Below are 22090 nucleotides of genomic sequence, written 5' to 3'. Positions count from 1 at the left end.
CTTCAACGCTCACCCCTTCTCTCCTGGCCACCCTCTCTTTTCACCCTCCTCTTCTCCGCCGTGGAGAGTGCCGGGCTTGGAGTCCGGGGTACCCGAGTTCCAACACGCTCAAGTCCAGACCTCGTCCTTAGACGTCTCCCTAGGTGTGTGACCCCGAGCGAGTCCCCTTCACCTCTGCTTGCCTCAGTTTCCTCATTCAAACGGGGATATGTACCTACCTCCCAAGACTGTTAGACTGAATGAGATCATATTTGTAAAGCGCTTGGCGATGGTTTTTTCCCTCCTTTCCTCCTGCTCTCCCCGCCCTCTTTTCCCGGCGGACACCGAGCTCACGACGCGCTCTGCCCGGCGCCTAGAGCGTCGCCGGAAGTGCCGCGCGGCTGGGACTGAGGTCGGGCGGAAAGCCAGGGAGCACTTCCTGCTCGGTACGCGGCTCGGGGCGTACGTGTGTGATGTGTACGTCGGTCGGGGCTTGAGGAGATCTATGAATCGGCCTGTGTGGTTCAGGGCTAAGGGTAAGCCGCGCGGCGGAGTCGGCCCCAGGCTTTGGGAGTTGCGCGCGCCCCCGCGGCCTCCTGGGGAAAAGACGGCGCTGTGGCTGGCTCGGGTACCAGGTCGTTGTACGCGTGCGCCTACGCGGTGCGTGATGGCGAGCGTGGGGGTGGGGTCCTGGCTCCGGGAGCGCGTCGGTGCCCTGAGAAGGCGGCTGGACCGCGGTCTTTTTGTGCGCCTGCGCGTTACGGCAGTGTAGTTTGTCACGTGCTTTTTGTGAGCTGCGTGTGTGTGCGCGTGATGATGGGGGCGAAAGGATAGTGTTGAGGGGCTGTGTCCTGTCTTTGTTTCCGCAGCGCGTAGTTCGGTGCTTGGTACGCAGTAAACACCTAATAAATGCCAGTTTCCCGACAGGTGTGTGTGTGGGGCGGGGGGTGAGTAAGAGTTGCTCTCGCTAGAAACGTCAGGAAACATCCGAGATGAATGATAGTTAACTTACTTGTAGTAATTGACGACGTAATGACCTTGAGACCCCTTTGCCCCGCCCCCACCCCCCCTTCTGTCCATGCTGCCATGGCCAGATTCCTAAAGTACCTTCGGTAGTTTACCATTTCCTGGAGGATAAAGACCCCAGGGCGGCATTCAAGGCCTCCACGGGCGGTGACGTCATCGTGAAAGGCCAGCATCTGGCCCTAGAGGACCTGCTTACTGCTTGTGTGACTCTGGGCAGGCCTCAATTTTCCTGCCGTATGATCTGATGATAAATGACCTCCAAAGCCTCATCCGGCTCCCAGACCTTTGGTACTAGGCAGTAGGGAGCCGCAGAAGCAGCTCACAGCTGGGTGTCCTGCAGACATTAATTGATACGTGGGATTACAAAGGAAGCCAAGTTATATTGAAGTAGTCATCAAAATATTTTAAAGAACAAACTCGCCTGAGGCCATTAAAAACTTCTAATATACTGGGCTGCGGAAGCAGGCCTATGTCTGGATCTTTCTGTCTCCGGGGCTGTTCCTCTAGCCACTAGCCTAGGCCCTCACTAGGCCGCACTGCCTCCCATAGTTATCAGTAGGGCATGAAGATACATTAGAAAGGCAGAAAACAAAATGCCCTTGATTCAGTTCGTATCTGACCGGGGGACCAGGAACGACTGTATGGAAGAAGTGACATTTGAATTGACCTTTAAAGAATGGTTGGGAATTGGGTAAACAAAGGGAGGTCAATAAGGTTTTTCTAGATATAGTGGGATAGGAATAGGGCCTGGACCTGGGATTTCATTTATAGAGAGCTCCCAGTGGAAGAAGCCCCCTCTACTGATGCAGGTTGGTACCTTCCCAGCAACTTTCCCTAGAGCCTGGAAAGCTAAGTGACTTGTTCATGATCACAACCAGTGCATGCTACAGGTAGGACTTGAGCCCTGGTTCTCGTGGCTTCAGGACCAGCTCCCTGCTCTGCCACAGGAAATTAGCGTGGATAAAATGAAAATGATAAGAACGCTGACCCCACTGTAACATTGTGAGGACCATATAAAATAACATCTAAAGGGCTTTACAAACCTTACCAAGGCAAGAAAATGCAAAGTTTGTAGTGGGGAAAGTAAGCAGTCTAATTTGGCCAGAATGTAGATTCCATGTAGGGGAATATAACAAAAATGTTACTTGCAGCTACTGTGGGGGTATAAGACCAATAACACCAGCACACAGGAGGGCTGCTAGCATAGGTTCTTTGATCTGCCTTTCTAAAGGAAAGCCACTTTAAAGGGGTCAACAATCCTACTTTAATCAAACATATACGTACACACCTATGTGTGTGTGTGTATATACGTATATATAGTACATATACATATATGTACACACATACATACATACACACACACACACATATGAAATCATTCACTTAGTTCAGGGGAAAAGTCAGCACCCTGAACTTCAGAGCAAATACAAACAAATTACAAGCAGAAATTATATAAACAGAGCAAATACAAACAGCAAGACCAACAGACAGGGCTTCCAACTGTCTGACCAAAAGCAATACATATATGGTTACCAGAGAGAGAAGCACCAACATCTGGGTTTTTCAAAGCCAGTGGGGCTCCCCAGAGTCTCACCTGGCTACATTGCATGAACACTCTTCCTATGAGTGAGCCCCAAAGCAAAATGCTAACCTTGGAGTGTATATACCCTTCTTCAGGGTCAGAGGACATCACTAGCCTTGTGACCCAGGCTCATATGACTTGGGCTTATGTGACTTAAGCAGGTCTCATAGACCTATTAATGGATGGGAAAGATCTTCCCATTAAGCAAAAAATATATTAACAATACAGGGAACAATAAGAGACATAGTGGAATGGCAAGGTGGCTCCAGCCTGGGGAGGCCTTGAATGCTAGGTGAAGGAGTTTGCACATTATTCAGTAGGTAACAGGGAGACTTTGAAGGGTTTGTGAGCAGATCTTTTGGTGTATGATGAATGGGGTGGAGGGGGTCAGAGGATAGTGAAAGTGGAAACACTTGTCCCCATTATAGTAGTCCAGACTGGTGGTAATGAAGGTCCATACTAAGGAATAGAGAGGAAAGAATGGACATGAGGGATGTTGGAAGAGGTGGAGTTGATGGGACTTGTTAACTAACGGAATATGAGAGATTAGAGAAAAGTCAAAGAAACACTTATGCCTTCCAGCCCATTTCCCATAGATACACACTAAACTGTGAGTTTTCTGAGAGTGGAAATTGGTTCTTGTTCATTTTTACCTTCTCTATGCAGAGAAATTCAACTGGATAAACATTTTTTAAGCCCCATCTCTGTGTCTCACATGGTCAGCTTCTTGTTGGACATTTCTTCTTGGATGTCCCACAAGGATTTCAAACTCAGCATGTCTAAAATGGAATATATTCTCTCTCCCTCCGTCCTGGACACGTACATGCCAAACCTGGTCCTTCTTCAAACTTCCATAGTTCTGATGAGGGCAGCACCCTTCTTTCAATCACCCGGGTTCATAACTTCAAAGTCAGTGGTGTAAGACTCAAATAGAAATGGGAGCCACTAACCCATATGTAAAGATCCCCATAGGCCACATAACGGCTGAGAAAACAGTATGTTAATATCTATATTTTATTATATTTTTAGTTATTTTTTAAATATTTCCCAATTACTTTTGGCTCTGGTTCAGGCCATACCCAGGAGCATTATGAGTCTTATTATTTTTACTATATTAGTAATGACTGATGATTATGTTCACTTTCCTTAAGAGTTTGATGACTTCTTTTAGAAGAACTGCATTCTCTTGGTTGTTTTGAGTGTTTGGAAACAAAAGTTGCTAGCATTTTCTGTGGGATCTATCTCTGCATGTGCTTCAGAGTAACGGGTTCACGTTACTGGTGTGGACAGCAGGACAGACTAGTCGGTACATTGCAGCAGTCTCTAATGCTTTCCATGTGCAGAGTCCTTTGCTGGGCTACATTGAGGAAAAGATTATCGCTCCTACCTTGGGAGAGGTATCTGGATTCTCAAAGATTATCTTCCATACCATGATGAAGCGTTGCAGAATAGGACATGGTGTAGTGGAAAGACATGAAGTCAGAGGACCTGGGTTGAATACTGGTGCTGCCACTTCCTTTGCGACTCTGAGCAAGTCACCTTCCCTGGGCCTCAGTTTCCTTATTTATAAAATGAGTAGTGTAGACCAGATGAACTCTGAAAATCATTTCCAACTCTATTTTATCCTACAGTTCTTCAGGAACTCATAGTTTATCAGGAGAGTTAGTACACACACTTCTTTAAAAATAAATAAGTTATTGATATCTTTTGTTTTCATATCACCTTCATTTCCTATATATCACTCTCCCTTCCCCAACCCATTGAGCCATCCTTTGTAACAAAGAGGGAAAAATAAAGAGGAAACAAAGCAGATCATCAAAACTAATCAACACCTCAACTGAGGCTGACAAGTAAATTCATATACACACCTTCAAATGTTTTGTCATTTTAATAGATTCATTATTTCATTGGTGTGGGTTCTTCTGAGATCTGAGTCATACTGAAGGCCTTCTACTCCTTAGATAGTTTCTGTAGCTAACATGTTTATCAGCTGGTGACCATTCTTCTATTGATGATCCCATTTAGATAGCACTAGGTTGGCCCTCAGACAACAGACACATTCTGTCACAGTACTTGACGCCTCTCCATCTTGGTTAGATTTCTCAGAGCTACACTTCACTAGCATAGCCTTCAAGAGTTTCTACTCACCTCCATAAAATGAAGAGGACTTTAAAGAATGCTCTGTAATAGAAAAAGAAGGGTTGTAACAGGCCTGTGGGGTAGTAGCATTGCTTAAAAGAAAAGTACAGGGTGTCCCCAAAGTCTTAGTGCAGGAGCATCACTAAGACTTTGGGGATACCTTATATTGTCTCATATGAATTGATCTACTAAGCACATAGTAACCAGTCAACATGTATTTGTAGTAGAGAATCAAAATAAATGAATGATAAATAGGTCCCTCGTGTTCCTATATCACTCACTGTTGGTTGATTTCATAAATGGGTTCATAAATAGTCAAAGACTTTGTGTGCATTAGTTAATATGTGCCTTAAAGCCATCTTTTGTTCTGGTAGCTTTTATTGGACATTCTTCTGTGGATATATGTGGTTTACAGGGTTCCTCAACTTAAGATCTTTTTTACTGTTGCAATAGAATTCTCATAGAGGGGTAAGAGAAATGAAAAAGTCCGAAGCCCTCAAGGAGCTTAGCAGATATACCCAACAACTCTTGGTCACACAGATCTTTCATTAAAAATTACTTTTTCAAACAAGTGGCATTTACACTTTCCATGTCTTCTTTCATATTGTGAAAAAGATACTGAGAATGTAAAAATGACTTCCAAGCACGATATTGCTGCTAAAGTAGAATCCCGTAGGGCAATATGCGAAAGACTCTTATATCACGTTCCCCGGAGAGTGGGTTTGGAGGAGACTGTAAAAGTGAAGATTTAGAAAGTCAGAAAGGTTCCCAACTTATGGTTGTTATTCAGGCCAACAGCATAATGAAACTGGGACAATTTATAGTCTGTGTTCAAACCTTATATATCAGAAAAGGCCTGGAGAAGAGAAATCCCATGAATAAGACCAGAGTTTCAAGTGCCCTTCCAAAACTGACAAATGACAGAAAATTTATATTGGCAAGAAACTCAATGAATGGAATGAGCATGGAATACCTTCAGGCAAAGCTCTTAATGCTATAATGCATCAAAGTATTCATTCTGGTGGGGGGAGGAAAACCTATGAATGCAGTGAATGTGGGAAATCTTGTAGTCAGGGTTCAGATCTTATTAAACATGAAAGCATATGGGAGAGAGACCTTATGAATGTAATGAATGTGGGAAAGCCTTTAGTTGAAAATCAGATATTGCTAAACAACTGAGAATTCACATGGAGAGAAACCCTATAAATGTGGTAAATGTAGGAAAGCCTTCATTCACAGCTCACACTTTACCCAACACTTGAGATTTCATAATGGATTAAAACCCTTTGAATGTAATGAATGTGGGCAAGCCTTCAGCCAGAGCTCAAACCTTGTTCAGCATCAGTGAATTCAGATCGGAGAAACCCTATGAATGGAAAGGCTGTGGGAAAGCCTTCAGTCAGAATTCACTTCTCAGTGAGCATCAGAGAATTCACACAGGAGAGAAACCTTATGAATGTGGTGAATGTGGGAAACCCTTCAGGATATCAGTAAGGCAATATGCATGACCTCTAGGTGTATCAACAGTCTACTAGCAGCTGCTGTAGGGGTGTAAGACCCACCAACAACCAGCCCACAGAAAGCTGCCAGCCCAAAAGAAAGCTGTTCTTTGATCTGCTTTACTAAGGAAAGTAATTTTAAGGGGTTAACAATCTCAGTTTAATCAAACATACAAATATCATTCACAGTTCAGGGAGAAAAGATCAGCCTCCTGAACTTCAAGGCAAATACAAACAGAAATTGCAAACATCAACAGGCAGACCTTGTCTGATTCAAATCACATTTCATAGTTACCGGAGAAGCATCAACATCATATCTGTCTGGGTTACAAAGCTGGGGGTGGGGAGCAGTTATGGCTTGCCCGGAGTCTCAACAGTCTTTCCATGAGTGTGCTCCAAAAGTCAAACGCCAAGCTCTCAATTATATCCTGTTCAGAGTCCTGAGGGCTCTGACCTCACCCAGGCTGGGTGTGGGAAAGTTCCCCATCCCCAGTATCACATCATATACAAATCAGTGACTCCCATTTGTCTCAGTGCTGAGAAATACTCCAAGACAAAAAAGATCCCACTTTATCTGTCCCATTCAAACAAAGGCCAGGATCATTAAAGGCACTTAAGAGAAGAACAGCAAAAATTCCCACCCTAATTACTATTATGAAAGGATGACTGTGAACATTCCTGTATGGTCTGGAATCACAAAGTATGAAAAACTCTCTAGGTAGAAGTCAGAGGAAGTATAACATTTATTTGGAAACTACGGGATCAAATCCCAAGACCAGTAACTCCAATTTGATATAGCAGTAATTATATTCCAAAACCAGTAAACCTACCTCAGTGTAGCAACAAAGAAATTATAGCACAGTGTTATAGCAAGGAAACAAGTCATCCTGTAACCTTCCTCCCTGTTGGGGCCTCCCCTTAAACACTCACAAATCCTAACAGTCTCCTGGTCTGCCTTCTCTCCCTTGCCTCAGTTCTCTGGTCTCTGAAGCCCTCTGGTTTCTACTTCACTCCTCACTTTTTCTGCAGCTCTTTTGTCTCAGAGTTCTTCTCCTCCTTGTGCTGGATGCCGGATTCTGAATTCTTGCTTCTGACTTCTGAATTCTCAGTTCTCAGTGGCTACCTTCTGGGTGCACATATATACCCTTTTTAGGGCCTGAGGGCTTCATGCCCAATCAGCAAAAGGGTATGGGCCTGAGGCTTGGTGCCTAGTGAGTAAAGGCCCATCTACAACAAACCTCTAATCAAGCTTCCCTTAATTGGCCCCACCTGAGGTCTATTGAGTGGGTGGGAAAGGTCTTTAATCACTGATTGGTATCACAAAGGTCTGGGTCTCCCTCTAATCAAGCCTCCCTTTGTTGGCTCCACCTGAGGCCTGTTGAATGGGCAGGAAAGATCTTCTTTCACTGATTGGCATCACACAATGTCAGGCCTTTTTTTTTTTTAAACACCAGAGAATTCACACTTGTCAGAGGCCTTTTTGAGTGCACAGAATGTGGGAAAGCCTTCAGAGTGAGTTATCATCTCATTCAATACCAGAGAATTCACACCAGAGAGTAATCCTGTTAACCTCATGAGAGTGGGGAAATAAAAATCTCTATGGGACAAAAGCCACTTTAGGGCAAGGACTTCCTCCCCCATCAAAAGCTGCCAGGTTCTGCAGAGTAGAGACTTTCCTACCTACTCCCATCCTGTATAGCCTTTGGCCAGTACGTGTTCCTAGAGGTAATTCTTGTGGGTTTTTTGGTTTGGGTTTTGTTTTTTCAATAGGTAGTTGTGTTAAAGCTTTTAGGGACTGAGTCTCCTTTACTCAGATCAGAGAGGTCAGGAAAGATGGAAGCCAGAGAGTTTGAGGAGAGGAGTGCAGAAATATCAAGAAGGATGAAAGTAAGGTTCTGGAGACTTCTGATACAGGCATCCCTGAAAGAAGAAGGGGGAAGGGCCCAGAAGATGTTAGCAGAGATTCAGCTATTACTTAACTTGTCATCAGTCAAACCTTCCAGTGTTTTCCGTGTCCAAGCTCCTGGGTAGTTCTCACTTTAGTTCAGTAGAGCAAAAAGAATATGTAAATGAGAGTCAGAGTTCCTGGGTTCAAATCCCAACTCTGAGCAAGTCACCCATCTTTTCTGGACCTGCTTCCTCACCTGTAAAATAAAACTCTGTCCTTATGCAAGCCCTTCCTATTTCATAGAAAACAGAGATCCACTTTCTCTCTGTTAAAGTTCTAGTTACATTTGGAGCTCCCTGGCCTTGTTGTGTGTAACTGTGATACAGAGCCTGCCTGCTTTTACCCTGTAGTTCTCATGAAGGACTGAGACTGAGTTTTCTTTTGTTACAAATTCATCCTCAGCAGAGTGGCTCAGCCCCAGATGCCAGGACATCAAGCAGTAAACCATTACTGAGCCCTTGAATTTATTGTAGAACCCTGTGAGACTGCCTTGCTAATTGCTGTATGGTAGAAGTACCTTAATGTTCCTTAAGGTATTTCTAGGGCAGATTAGGAAATCTAGGTAAGGCCTTACTTCTACTTGGAAAATATTTCCCTTAGAGATCCCAGAGAGTCAGGTTTCAAGGATCCTTAGAAACAATCTGCTCTAGCTACTTCATAGAATTTGGGATACTGAAACCCAGAAGACACCAGTCTATATCCAGAAGTGACTTCAGACACCATTTAGTATAACTCCTTCATATTATAGATAGGGAAACTGAAGCCTATGTAAGTTAAATGGCTTGCCCAAGGTCTATCAGTCAACTAGCATTTATTAAGTCCCTACTATATGCCACTATGCTAAGTGCTAGGGATACAAAAAGACAAAAGACAATCCCTGCCCTGGAGGAGCTCACAATCTCAGAGGAAAGGCAATAAGGAAATAAATAATGTACCAAAAAGTTATATACAGGATAGGAAATAATAGGAGGAAGATTCTAGAATGAAGAGGGTTTTAGCAGAAGGCAGTGATGAGGAGAGAGAACATTCTAGGCATAGGGGACAGCCAGAGATAATGCCTGGAGCCTGGAGTGTCTTCTTTGTGGAAAAGCAAAGAGGATAGAAAAGTGCATCGGAGTTAAATTTAAGACTGAAAAGATGGAGGGGATAGGGGAAGCCTAGGTTATAAAGGGCTTTGAAGGCCAAATAAGATTTTGTATTTGATCCTGGAGGTGATAGGGAGCCACTGGAGTTTACTGAGTAGGGGGTGACATAGTCAGACCTGTACTTTAGTAAAATCACTTAGGAGGATGAATTGGAGTGGGGAGAGACTTGTGGCAGACCAGCCAACCATCAGGCTGTTGCAGTAGTCCAAGTGTGAGGTGATGAAGACCTGTACCAGAATGGTGGCAGTGCCAGAGGAGAGAAGGGTGTGTATTTCAGAGGTCTTACAAAGAGAAATCAACAGGCTTTGGCAACAGATTGAATATAGGAGGTGAGATGGGAGTCAAACAACCCTTAGGTTGCAAGCCTGGGAGACTGTTGTCTTTGACAGTAATAGGGAAGTTTAGAAGAGAGAAGGGTTTAAGGGGAAAGAAATGAGTTCTCTTCTGGACATGTTGAGTTTAAGAGGCTTATTGGACATCCAGTGTGATGTATCTAAGGCAGTTGGAAATATGAGACTAGAGGCAACAGAGATGGTAGTGTAGGATAGGTAGTTTTGAGAATCATCAGCAGAGTGATGATGGGAGGTGATAAGATCGCCACATGAAGTAGTATAGAGGGAGAAGAGAAGAGGACCCAGGGCAGAACCTTGTAGGACACTCATGGTTAGAAGGCATGATCCGACAGAGGAGACTGAGGAGTGGTTTGGTAGGTAAGACAAGAACCAAGAGAGAGCAGTGTTCCAAAAACCTAGAGAGAAGAGCGTATCAATAAGAAGAGAGTGATCTAATAGTGTCAGAAGCTGCAGAAAGATTGAGAATGAGGATTGAGAAAAGACCATTGGATTCGGCAATTAGATCATTGGTAACTTTGGAGAGAGCAGTTTCAGTGAAGGTGGTTGCGTTTGTGGATGATGACAAGATCAAGGGTATGACCATCTGTATGTGGCTGAGGTAGGGTGGAGGAGTAGATCCAGGGAAATAAATAGGTCGAGGAACTGAGTGGTTAGGGTATTTGAGGGAGAGTCAGTATGTATGTTGAAGTCTTCTAGTAAGATGGCAGGAGTTGAAGAGGAGAGAAAAACTGTGGGCCAGGAACTGAACTCTTTGAGCAGGAATAACCTAGAGATCAGAAGACATGAGTTACCAGGATTTTGATTGGGTGGAAGATGTGGATTGTATGCAGTTCAAAGGAGGAAAAGTTTCTGAGTGGTGGAGGTAGGGGAGAATCTGAAAGTGGTGGGGAGGGGCAGGGCAAAAAGAATTCTGACTCCCTTGTCTCAATCAGTGAGCTGAGGGAAGTTAGTGAGGGAGGCAGCATCATCAGTCACTTAACATTTATTAAGTGCCTATAGTACTTGCCTCTACTTGGGGATCTGTGGCCTTGTCTTTCCTGACTACAATGGATTCCACTTTAATAATAATAATACTGTCTTCATTTGTATAGTACTTTGTGTGGTATAGTGGGAGGAAGGCTATACTTCAAATAAGGAAACATGGGTTCAAGTCCCAATTATGATGCCAGATGAGTGACTTGCCATGGGCAAGTCACAATATATTTTTAAATTTGTAGTGATATCTTTGGTTATTTTACCATTACCTTCACTTCCAAGTCTTTCCTTCCCCCTTCCCCTACCCGAGGGGATATCCCTTGTAACAATGAAAGGGGGAGAAAAACCATTTTAGTCATTTGAGTCTGACATCATATTCCACTCCATAGTCCCCCTTCTGCAAAGAAGGGAGGGAGGGAGGTACATTTTTGTATCTTTGTGTTAACTTGTAGAACATTCACTTCCCTTTTTTTCTCTCCTTTTACATTGTTGTATGTATTTTTATCTTTGTTTGACTTACTTTATTAAGGTAAATTACTCTTTATGCCTTATCTATAAAATAGGAATAAGGATATTTCCTCTACCTACATAGGAAAGCATTTTGTAAATGCAAAAATGCTATGTGAATGTGAATTATTCAGCATCATTTTATCCAGTGACCTTTGTCAAGCCTTTTTTTTTCTCCTCTGAAATTAAGTGTCATTTGTGTGTAATGTTTTTTGTTTGTTTCTTTCTTTATTTCATGTTATAGGACCAGAACTGAGAAGAGTAGATTCCATACCATGGCAATCCCTGAAAGAGAATCATATCCAATGATGTCCAGATTCCTGAAAGATATCCCACAGGCATTGGAATGTCGTGAATCTTGCAAAAGTGAGGAAGATATAGAGATACAGATTGGAACAGTTTTTGACAAGAAAGCTCCTAAAGGGGAGAGAGATTTCAATGCCAGCTCAAATGTTGGTACACATCACCAAAGTCCTACAGGAAAACCTCATAAATGTAATACATGTAACAAAAGCTTCAAATGTTACTCAGATGTTATTAAACATCAAAGATTTCATACTGTAGAAAAACCCTATGAATGTGGGGAATGTGGGAAAACCTTTAGCCAGAGCTCAGATGTTATTAAACATCATAGAATTCATTCTGGAGAGAAACCTTATGAATGCAGTGACTGTGGGAAAGCTTTTATTCACAGCTCACATGTAGTTAGACATCAAAGAATTCATAGTGGAGAGAAACCCTATAAATGTGATGAATGTGGCAAAGCCTTCAGCCAGGGTTCGAATCTTATACGTCATAAGAGAATTCATACTGGAGAGAAACCCTATGAATGCGGTGAATGTGGCAAAGCTTTTAATCAGTTTTCGTTACTTATTGAACATGAGCGAATTCACACTGGAGAAAAACCATATGAATGTAAGGAATGTGGTAAAACATTCAGTCGATGTTCAGGTTTCATAACTCATCAGAGAATTCATACTGGTGAGAAACCTTATGAATGTAATGAATGTGGGAAAACTTTCAGTCGAAGCTCAGATATTATTAATCATCAGAGAATTCATACTGGAGAGAAGCCCTATGTATGTAAAGAATGTGGAAAAGCCTTCCGAGGCTGGTCAAGCTTTGTTCAGCACCAGAAAATTCATACAGGGGAAAAGCCCTATGAATGCAATGAATGTGGGAAAACCTTTATCCGGAGAACCCAGCTTACCAAACACCAGAGAATTCACACTAGAGATACCCCTCTTAATAACCCTCCCTATTTATTAAATAGTGAGGAAAGAGCTTTGTATAATAGAGTATCCACTTTAGAGAAATCTCTAAAATATTAGAAGTTGCCAGAGAGCAGGTATTTTGTAATGTTTTGTAATTCCTATTGCATTGTTCCTGGCTTAGCATTCCACATAAAGTGCTAGTATTTTTTTCATCAAGAAATGTTTGTAGGTTAATTGTTTTGAAGTGTATGGCTGTTTCCCCATTACTTGGCACCCTCATGTCTAAGAAGAATTTGGATTACATAGTGATATGGATGTCTAGGGAGGAAAAATCTTCAAGAAGAAAAGGATGTTGTTTTTTGGATGTCATGAGGAGTGCTACAAGCATCGAGAAGGATGAGAACTAGGGAGAGTCACTAAGCAATCCAGTAGTCTTAATCAGGGCTCTTTTACTAACCATAGCTCAGGAACTCTGGAAAGCAAAACAAAGAAAAACAAGATGGGAGTGGATGGTAGCTTGAGAATCCAGTCTAAAATGTTAGAACCTGAAAGACTCTCCGAGATTGAGTCCACTTCCCTTATTTTACAGATGGGAAACTTCTCCCCTGCTCTCCTCCTTCCCAATCCTACCCCTACTCTTCAAGAGCAGATAAGGGTTCCTTGGTGAAGGAGCTCATAGTGAACTGAATGTGCTCAGTTTTTGGATCTCAGGGACCAAGTGACCATCCCTGCCTCATCCCAAGAGGTAGCAGCCTCTCTGTTCAGTGGACGTCAACAGCTAGGGAACTGGTGGAATATCAAGGTTTCCTGTGGAAACACATGGCAGAATCAGACATGTGCTTGTCCCTGTGGTCCGGGAGGGAAAGTCACAAGCACTGTTTCTGAAGTCCTTGGAGGTTGCCTCCAGAGTAACTCCAAGTTCAAGAGTTTGGTGATCTGACATTCTGGGGAGAGAAGGGGATTTTCTGAGTGTTGTACTTATTGGATAGAAAAGAATTACCCATATAATGAGGAGTAGTGAGAGACTTAAAACCACAATAAAGAGGAACCGAAAACCGATATTTTGCTCCCTGCTATTACTGAATAGTTAGGACAGTAGCAGTTCAATGAGCGTGTTTGCCTTCCAAGGGGGAAATCTAAACAGATAGCTCCTACAAATCTGGGGGCTACTGTATAAGGTGTGGGAAAAGAGGGAGTCCATCAAAATGTCAGGGTGTTGTCAAGTTTGTAAACTTCTAAGGGGATCTTGGAGGTAACTGAGTTCTTTAAGAATTATCTGTATCTGTTTATGGGCTCCTGAGACCTTTGTACCACCTGTATTTTCTGTCATATAAAGTAAAAGCTATCTTTTACCCAGTGTGAATTTTATTTCCTTTAGTGCTTGTAGACCTGGGGATCTTGTTGCTCACATTTGTGGAAACCCAGACATAAGCATATTTGGAGATTTCTAGAATAAATTCTGTGTGGGGACATAATGAACCGAAGAAAATACTACCACTCTTCCCTGCCCTCTTATTTGAAGAGCCAAAACTATGAGTTAAAATATAGGGAAGGAAACAACATTGAAAGACTGCTGAGCAATGATAATTCTTTGTCCTGAAAGACAAGTAATGAATCATAATTTCTTTGTCTAGGTGGAGGGAGCTTTATAGTAGGTAATACTGCATAGTCTGTTAGACCCAGAAGCTATTTCAGTAGATTTTGCCTGTTTTCCTTTGTTACAAGGGGGTTTTAATGGAACTAGGGAGGTCGAAGTGGGAGTATGAATGAATAAAGCATTTATTAAGTGCTTACTACATGCAACACACTTTGGAGAACCGTCAAGGTAAAAAACAGTCCCTACTCTTAGGAAGCCCACACTGTTAGAGAGAGACAACACATGTGAAAGGTTTCATCTGCCGATTAAATGGGAAAGTTCTTTGGGCCTTACAGTGACCCAAAAGGAATAATTGGAAATGACTGGTACAAAAAGCAAGTTATGGATTAAATTTTAAAATTGGGGGGAAGGGAGTGTGATTAAGACAATTGTCTAATCAATTTGAGTTTATGGAGAAGAGATGGTGTTTTTTTGTCCTCTTTTTGAAGTGTTCTATTTTTACATCCTCTTCACTTCTGAATATAACCTCTCCCCTTCTCATTGAGCCATCCTTTGTAACAAATCAGAAAAAAGTGTAAAAGAGTTCTCAAAAGAATTGCACATTAACAAGTATGTGAGATTGCACCCAAATCAATAAGAGAAATGCAAGTCAGAACAATGGTAAGGATCCTTACACTTAGCAAATTGGTGAAGAGGGCAAGAGATGAGAGTAGTCAATGTTGGTAGAACTACTTAATGGTCCAGTTGGTTGTAGAAAGCAGTTTGGAATTATTGTAAGAAAGTGACTAAAATGTTTACACCCTTTGAACCAGAGACTCCTCTGCTAGGTCAAAGTGAGAGTCAGCTAGCATGTATAGCACCTACTATGTGCTGGGCACTGTGCTAAGCACTTTACCAATGTTCTTTCATTTGGTCCTCACAACAACCCTTCGGTAGGTACTGTTACTATCTGAATTTTACAATTGAGGAAACTGGGGCAAACAGGTTAAGTAACTTAGCGAAGATCACATAGCTAGGAAGTGTCTGGGGCTGTATTTTGAATGCAGATCTTCCTGCTTCCAGGTTCAGCTTCCTATCCGCTCCACCACGAGATTATGTAGGGCTTTAAAAGCCAGACAGAGGATGTCATATTTGCTCCTAGAGGCTATAGGGAGCCACTGGAGTTGATTGAATAGGGGGATGTTATGGTTATACTTGTCACTTTGACAGCTGAATAGAGTGAAGAGACAAGGCCCAGAGACCAACCAGAAGACTCTTGCAGCAGTCCAGGCATGAAGTGATGATGGTCTGCACCTGGGTAGTAGAGAAGAGAAGAGGGCCTGTGAGAAGTTTCAAAGGTAGAATTGACAGGTCTTGGCAACTGATTAAATATGGAGAAAGAGCAAGGAGTCAAGGATGACCCCTAAATTGTAAGCTGGGTGACTGGGAGAATGATGGTGCCCTCAACAGTAACAAGGAAATTAGGAACAGAGAAGGGCTGGGGGGTGGGGCAGCGAAATGAGTTCAGTTTTGGGCATGTTGAGTTAAAGATGTCTATGAAGCATCCAGGTCAAGATGTCCATCAGGCAGTTGGAGATGCAAGACTGGAGGTCAGGAGGAAGGCAAGGCTGGATAAATTTGAGAATCATCTGCAGAGACTTGAATCCGTGGGAGCTGATAAAAATCATCAAGTGAAATAGGGTAAAGGGGGAAGAGCAGAAGGCCCAGGATAGAGCCTTGTGGGACACCAAGTTAATGGTCGTGACCTTAATGAAGATCTACCAGAGTAGACTGAGAAGGAGCAGTCAGTCAGGAGAACAAAAACCTGGAGAAGAAGGTGATTAAAAGTGAGTATCAGAGGCTGTGTTGAGGTCAAGAAAGAGAAGGACCAAGAAAAGCCCATTATATTTGGTGATTATTGCCATTTGGCATCTCCTTTAGAGGATGGAGGATATGGCTCTTGATTAATTCTCAGTAACTGGGTCATGGTGAATTGGTTGGTTCAAATTGCTATGGGAGGAGCCAGACTTTGTGTTGGGCCTGTAAATAAAGGGGTCAGTCTTAACAAAAGAGGGGAAGTTGGTCCTCTTCCCTACATTTGGCCTTTTCTGTGATATTCTGAGAATGCAGCAGAGCTAGAAGCAAAGTTCTGGGGAGGGGGGTGGAAGGGGAAGATGTGAAAAGTTTTGCCCCCATTGATGACTTCCCTGGGGCAAGACACATCTGAGTAACATGAACTCATCCAAACCCCCTAGGAATTCCTGGCAGGTGCCCCTCTAGTAACCCCGAGTTTGTGAGGTTCTAGATTGCTTTTTTTTGGAAGAGAAGTTCTAGACTTATGGAGAGAGAATGGGAGTTCTGGGCAGTGCTAGTCTCTCTGAGAAAAGAGGATCATGCATGTGGCTGTACAGCTAGAGAGACCTGGGGGAGCAGATGTTGAGTGGCTGCTCACAAGCCATCCCAAATTTGTTTTCCTTCTGAGAGAAGTCCAAACCAGGTATGACCTGGAAGAAGACCAGGAGAAGGTTGGACTTACCAGAATAAGATCAGAACTGCATTGCTTATGGCCTCCAGAGCACTTTTGTATATTTTTTGCCTTGTTTATGGGCTCCAATGAGTCCAAATCTTCCCTGAAATGGAATGAAGGAAGGGATGCATAGACTGTCAGACCCTGGAGGGCTGTTTCAGTAAAATACGAACTGCTTTTCTTTGTTACAAGGGAGGATACTTAATATATGTTCTGTTAACCTGTGGAGTTTGAGACACAAACTGTATTTGAGTAATAGGCAAAATAATATTCTGAAATTTTCCAGTGTAAAACTCTAAGAGCCAAAGAGAGGACTGGGAGGATTGGCCCTGGAGGAAGGGTGGACACAGGTTACAAAAATAAAAAGGGTGACAAGTGCAGAAGAGGCTTGCATTTCTTCGGTCTCCAATAATTGCATATCGAAAGCCATCCTTACAGAAATGATGCAAAGGAAAATGGAGTTTTCTCCCCCATGATCCTATTTCCCAGCTTTGCCCCCGAGTCGAGTTGTGTGCCTTCAGACATATCCTTCCCCTGAACTCAGTTTCCTTTTCTGTAAAATGTAAATAATAACAATCTGCATTTCCTGCCTCCTCCAAAGTGTATCCTATCCAGAGGTCCTTCCCTCTGGGTCCTGCCTGTTCCTGGCTCCTCTCTCCATCCCTCCCCTCCTAGGCTTTCTGCTATGCCAGCCTCGCCTCCTTCGGTCTTCTTTCCTCTGCCATCGTTCTTTGTTCCTTTCCAAGGACCTCCCTCTCCGACCCTCCCCCTTTTTTCCCAGGCTGAAATCTGACAAAAGAGCCTCCTGCTGTTACAAGGAAGCCCCCGGAAGTGTTGGGGGGAGAAGGGGGGACCCTGGGCTTGGCAGGTCCCCTCAGGGGGGTGGGTCCACTTCCGGCTGGGGGCTCGGCGCCTGTGGATGCTTGGTCAGTGTGTGTCACCCTCGGGATCTGCGGCCCGCCAAAGCGCTCCTGGTTTGGTGTGGGGGAGACCCCACCCATGTGGGCCCGTGTGCGTGTCCCCGGGAGTCTGCTTTCGGCTGTGTCCTGGGGACCCTTTGGGGCCGGGAGCGGCTCCTCATCACGCAGAAGGGGTCCGGAGCGCGGGGAAGGGACTGAACAGAACACAGGGCCCTCCTTCCCTTGGGAGCTCAGGGAGCCCCCCACCTGACTTGAGGACAGAGCGTGGGGACCTCCCACACCTGAGGGCAGGACAGAACGGGGGGCCCTACTTCCCCTGGGAGCTATGGGAACCCCCGCCCTTCCACCTGAGGACAGAGCGTGGGGACCTCCCCTAGGCCTTCCGGGGCCTTCCTAGGCAAAGCGGGGAGCACCCCCCTGACCTGAGGACAGCGTGGGGTCCTCTCTCACTTGGAGTCAGTACAGAATGCAGGGAACCCCACCCCAAACCTGAAGACAGATCGTAGGGACCTCCTTCAGCCAGGGCTGTTCGGTCCAAGAGAGGGGACCGCCCTCTCTCACCTGGGGGCGGGACGGGTGGAGCTCAGGGACAGAGCTTAGAGACCCCAATCATCTGGGCATAGGATGGAACAGAACGCAGGGATCTCCTTCCCCAGGAGGGTGGAGCACGAGGTAGCCCTCACGGGGGTCTAGCTGTACAGAGCGCAGGGGCAGGGCTGGTGGGGGAAACTGCCATATCTAGGGGCTGGAAGAGAGGAGCACGGGAAACTCCCTGATCTGTGAGTGAGACACCCTCACAGCACCTCTCACTTGGGGACTGGAGAGAACGTGGGAGGGCTGGGCATCTGAGGGCAAGAGTTAGAGTCCGGCCTTTGACCTTTAGTGTCACTCTGGGCAACTCCTTTAATTTTCTGTGCTTCGTTTGAATTTCATTTGTCTACAATGTGCTGGTGGAATGGTTTTCACAATCTCTTCCAGTTACTTGTCCCAGGAACCCTTGGTGTCTGAGCAGCTTTTAAATGGGTTTTAGTGGCAGCTTTTCCAGGACCTCTGCAAGGCGAGGAGGAGAGGAATCTTCCAATCGAGGCAGAGAGGCCAGTCAGGCAGCTGTAGCATGATTGATGGTTCCAGTGGGGAGCCTAGATTATAACAGAGATCCCTGTGGTCCCTTTTGGTTGTGTCTCTGAAATGCCGTGAGAGGGAATCATCTCCCAAAGGGAGAAGGGACCTCTGAGAGCTCTTTGAAGATAGTTTTCATGTTTTTATTCCTAGTGCTGTTTATTCTTCAGAGTAGAAACTTAAAATAGGTTTTGGGAGCATCTATTCCATTTACATCAAGAAGGTACTTGTCATTGAGAAAAGAACTATGACTCTGTTCATCATCCCTGTGACTTCCCAGTCCTAAACACACCTGTCACCACTTTCCTCTAGGTGTAGTTTTCCTTGAGAATATAAACTCAAGGGCAGACATCATCTTCATAAAATTATATCTATATTTATATCCATGTAGAGTGCCCAGCTCAGGGGGAAGTTGAAAAGAAATTTTGATTAGACATAAAGAAAAACTTCTTAACAAAATAGTGAAATGGGCTCCTAGCTAATGGAAGTCTAAATGGGAAGATTCTCCTTCAGAGGAGCCTGAAGAGGATTCCTCTGAAGTCCCTTCTAGCTTTAAGAGTCTATAAAATCTGTAACTTCTGTATTTATTTTCAGGAGAGCTGAGTATCCTAGCCTGCACTCCTTGGCATTCACCCTTTTCCACCTCTAGGCCCAGAGGGGCCCCAAAAGCAAGGTAAACCAATGCAGGACAAAATGTGTTTGCTTCCTTCTGCTTGACTACTGTTGGTTGAGTAGAGAACTTAGGAAGTAGACCAGTGGGTCTGCCCTTTAAATGGCACCATCCTTGTTCCAGATGGGCCCTTGGGATAGGTTACTAGAGATAATAACATGATATGTCGATCTTTACAGCGTCCACCAGTCCAATAAGCTGACCCAGAGCTATTTCCCTACCACCTCTGGTGATGAGATGTGTGAGGCACTGTGAAGACAGGTCTTAGGCCCTGTAAGTTTGGTCACTGGAAGGAGAAATGGCCTCAGAGCCATCTCCTGGACAAATCAACTGAAGGTCTCATTGGTATAGAAAAGAAGACCAAAAAACCAAGTTGGGGGCATCTGGAATTCCCAGAGACGTAGGGTCCAATATGTGCAATTGGGATTAAGTGCCTATCTCGCCCAAGAAAAGAATGAAGGCAAGGTTTTCAGTTTGGAGCCAGCCTATTCCCCCAGATCCCAGGGACAGAGGCCTTCAACTGTCCTTGGACCCTGAAGTGTCTTAAAGGCCAGTGAGTGTCCTTCCTGTGCCTAAGCTGAAGGGAAGCTTAATACAAAGTCACTTTTATTACATGCTGGCCTTGGGTGTTTTCCTCCTTCCTTATCATTTCCCTGTTGGCTTCTGCACCAATGCTGTTTTGTAATTTCCTAAACTAGTTTTGGCATTGATTTGAGCTGGAAATTTTAACACTGGCATTAAAATCTGATAGCTGGGCAAAACATGGCTATGTTAACTTTGGCTATGTTAACTCCATGGAATAGATGAGACCTTATTCATACCTGGGGTCTTTGGGAATGTTTCTGAGCTTCCTACCAAAGGACTTAGAGCTGGAGGGATTTCCATGATCATTTGGTACATCTCCCTCATTTCAGAAATGAGGAAGTAAATGACTTGTTCAGAGTTGGGATTCAAACTGAGGGGCTCTTTATTTTTTTTACACCATTCCTCTTGGAGCTTACACTCCCATCATAATTTCCATATGCTCTCCCTTTCTCATTTTACCAGGACAATTTTTCTTTTTCTCGAGTCCTATCTGTGCACGGCAACAGGAAGTTTCCTTGGAGATGGCAGCCCTGGGTCCACCAAGCAGGTCCCCTCCCGTTCTACCTGCCCTCTCATTCTCCTCACCTGGAGTACAGCCTGGACCCCCACACCACCAGGCTCATCTTCACTTCTATCATCACCAACATGGTACTCACTAATTTCTTAGAATGATATTCACTGTCCTCTCAGAATGAATGAAAAAGTATGTGTTACTTGTTTATTATATTCCAGGAAATGTGCTAAGCATTGGGATATAAATATAAACACAGAGTCCCTCCCAGCGAAGAGGGGAAACTAATGTACATAGGGGAGTAGTGGCCAGGGAGGAGCTCTTTGGTCCAGAAAGTCAGAGGGGCGGCCATAGGGAGAAAGATTGACAACCCCCTTCCAAAAGCAAGGGCAGTAACAAGTTGTGTAAAGTACTAGGAAGACAGATCTCGGGCTCTGTAGGTTTAATCACTGGAAGGAGAAGTGGTGAGCTCAGAGCCCTTTCCATGACAAACCAGCTAAGGGTCTCATTGGTATGATACGGAAAACAAACAAAAAAAAATCAGACACCATGTCACACGGTACAGTCATAAACCTTCCATATCACCACCAATTCCGGACCTTTCTCTGCCTCATTTCAAGCTGTGAAGGACTTGGGAGATCCTCACAGATTATCCCATAAAGATGAAGTTCTAGACATAAACCTTGACCTGTGTCTGTAAAACAAAGGGTTGGGCTAGGTGATTTCTAAGATATTTTTTAAGCTGTATACCCTATGCTCCTCAAAAGGAGGCTGGCCATTTATTCTCTGTCTGAAGAGTCTCTCAGGGCAGCCCATTCTACTTTTTAAAAATATTTATTTTATTCTCCCCCCAACTACATGTTAAAACAATTTTTAAACATTTTTTAAAAGTTTTGTGTTTCAGATTCTATCCCTCCTTCCTTCCTTCCTTCCTTCCTTCCTTCCTTCCTTCCTTCCTTCCTTCCTTCCTTCCTTCCTTCCTTCCTTCCCCCCCTCCCGGAAATAGTAAACAATCAGATATAGGTTTTACATTTATATATGCAATCATATAAAATGTTTCCATATTAGTCATTTTGTACAACAAGACTCAAATAAAAGAAAAAGAATGAAAGAAAGTGAAAAATAGCATGCTTCAGTCTATGTCCAAACAATATCAGTTCTTTCTCTGGAGGCAGAGTATGATTCATCATTAGTCCTTTGGGATTTTCTCGGATCATCATATTGCTGAGAATAGCTAAGTCATTCACAGTTCTTCATCAAACAATAGTGCTGTTACTGTGTACAGAGTTCTCCTGGTCTGTTCACTTCACTTTGCATCAGTTCATGTAAGCCTTTCAGGATTTTCTGAAATCATCTTGCTTTTCTGAAATCATCTTATAGCACCATAATATTCCATTGCAATCATATACCACAGCTTGTTTAGCCATTCCCCAATTGATGAGCATCCTTTTGATATCTAATTCTTAGTCACTACAAAAAGAGCTGCTATAAATATTTTGTACAAATAGATCCTTTCCTCTTTTTTATGTCTTTGGGATATAGATCTAGCAGTGATATTGCTACCTTAAAGGGTATGCACAGTTTTATACCCCTTTTGGAATAGTTCCAAATTGTTCTCCAGAATGGTTGGATCAGTTCACAACTCCGCCAATAGTGTACTAGTGTCCCAGTTTTCCCACATCTCCTCCAACATTTATCATTTTCCTTTTTTGTCATATTAGTCAATCTGATAGGTGTGAGGTGGTACCTCAGAGTTGCTTTAATTTTCATTTCTCTAATCAATAGTGATTTAGAGCATTTTTTTCATATGACTTT

General features: G+C 43.8%; 1 protein-coding gene across 1 annotated transcript in view; it reads left to right on the top strand.

The window, feature by feature from the left end:
- The first annotated feature begins 426 nt into the window (after positions 1 to 426).
- Positions 427 to 22090, top strand: part of LOC118833803 (zinc finger protein 883-like) — a 34425-nt gene continuing 12761 nt past the window's right edge. The window contains exons 1-2 of the mRNA XM_036741207.1: positions 427 to 515; positions 11398 to 12384. Coding sequence (XP_036597102.1) covers positions 11429 to 12384 — 956 coding nt within the window. The 5' untranslated portion in view covers positions 427 to 515; positions 11398 to 11428. The remainder of the gene's footprint in view (positions 516 to 11397; positions 12385 to 22090) is intronic.

This window comes from Trichosurus vulpecula, chromosome 1 (genome assembly GCF_011100635.1).
Source record: "Trichosurus vulpecula isolate mTriVul1 chromosome 1, mTriVul1.pri, whole genome shotgun sequence".
Classification (NCBI taxonomy): Eukaryota; Metazoa; Chordata; class Mammalia; order Diprotodontia; family Phalangeridae; genus Trichosurus; species Trichosurus vulpecula.
The sequence above is the reverse complement of the archived record's forward strand: the minus strand, read 5'-3'. Positions and strand labels throughout refer to the sequence as shown.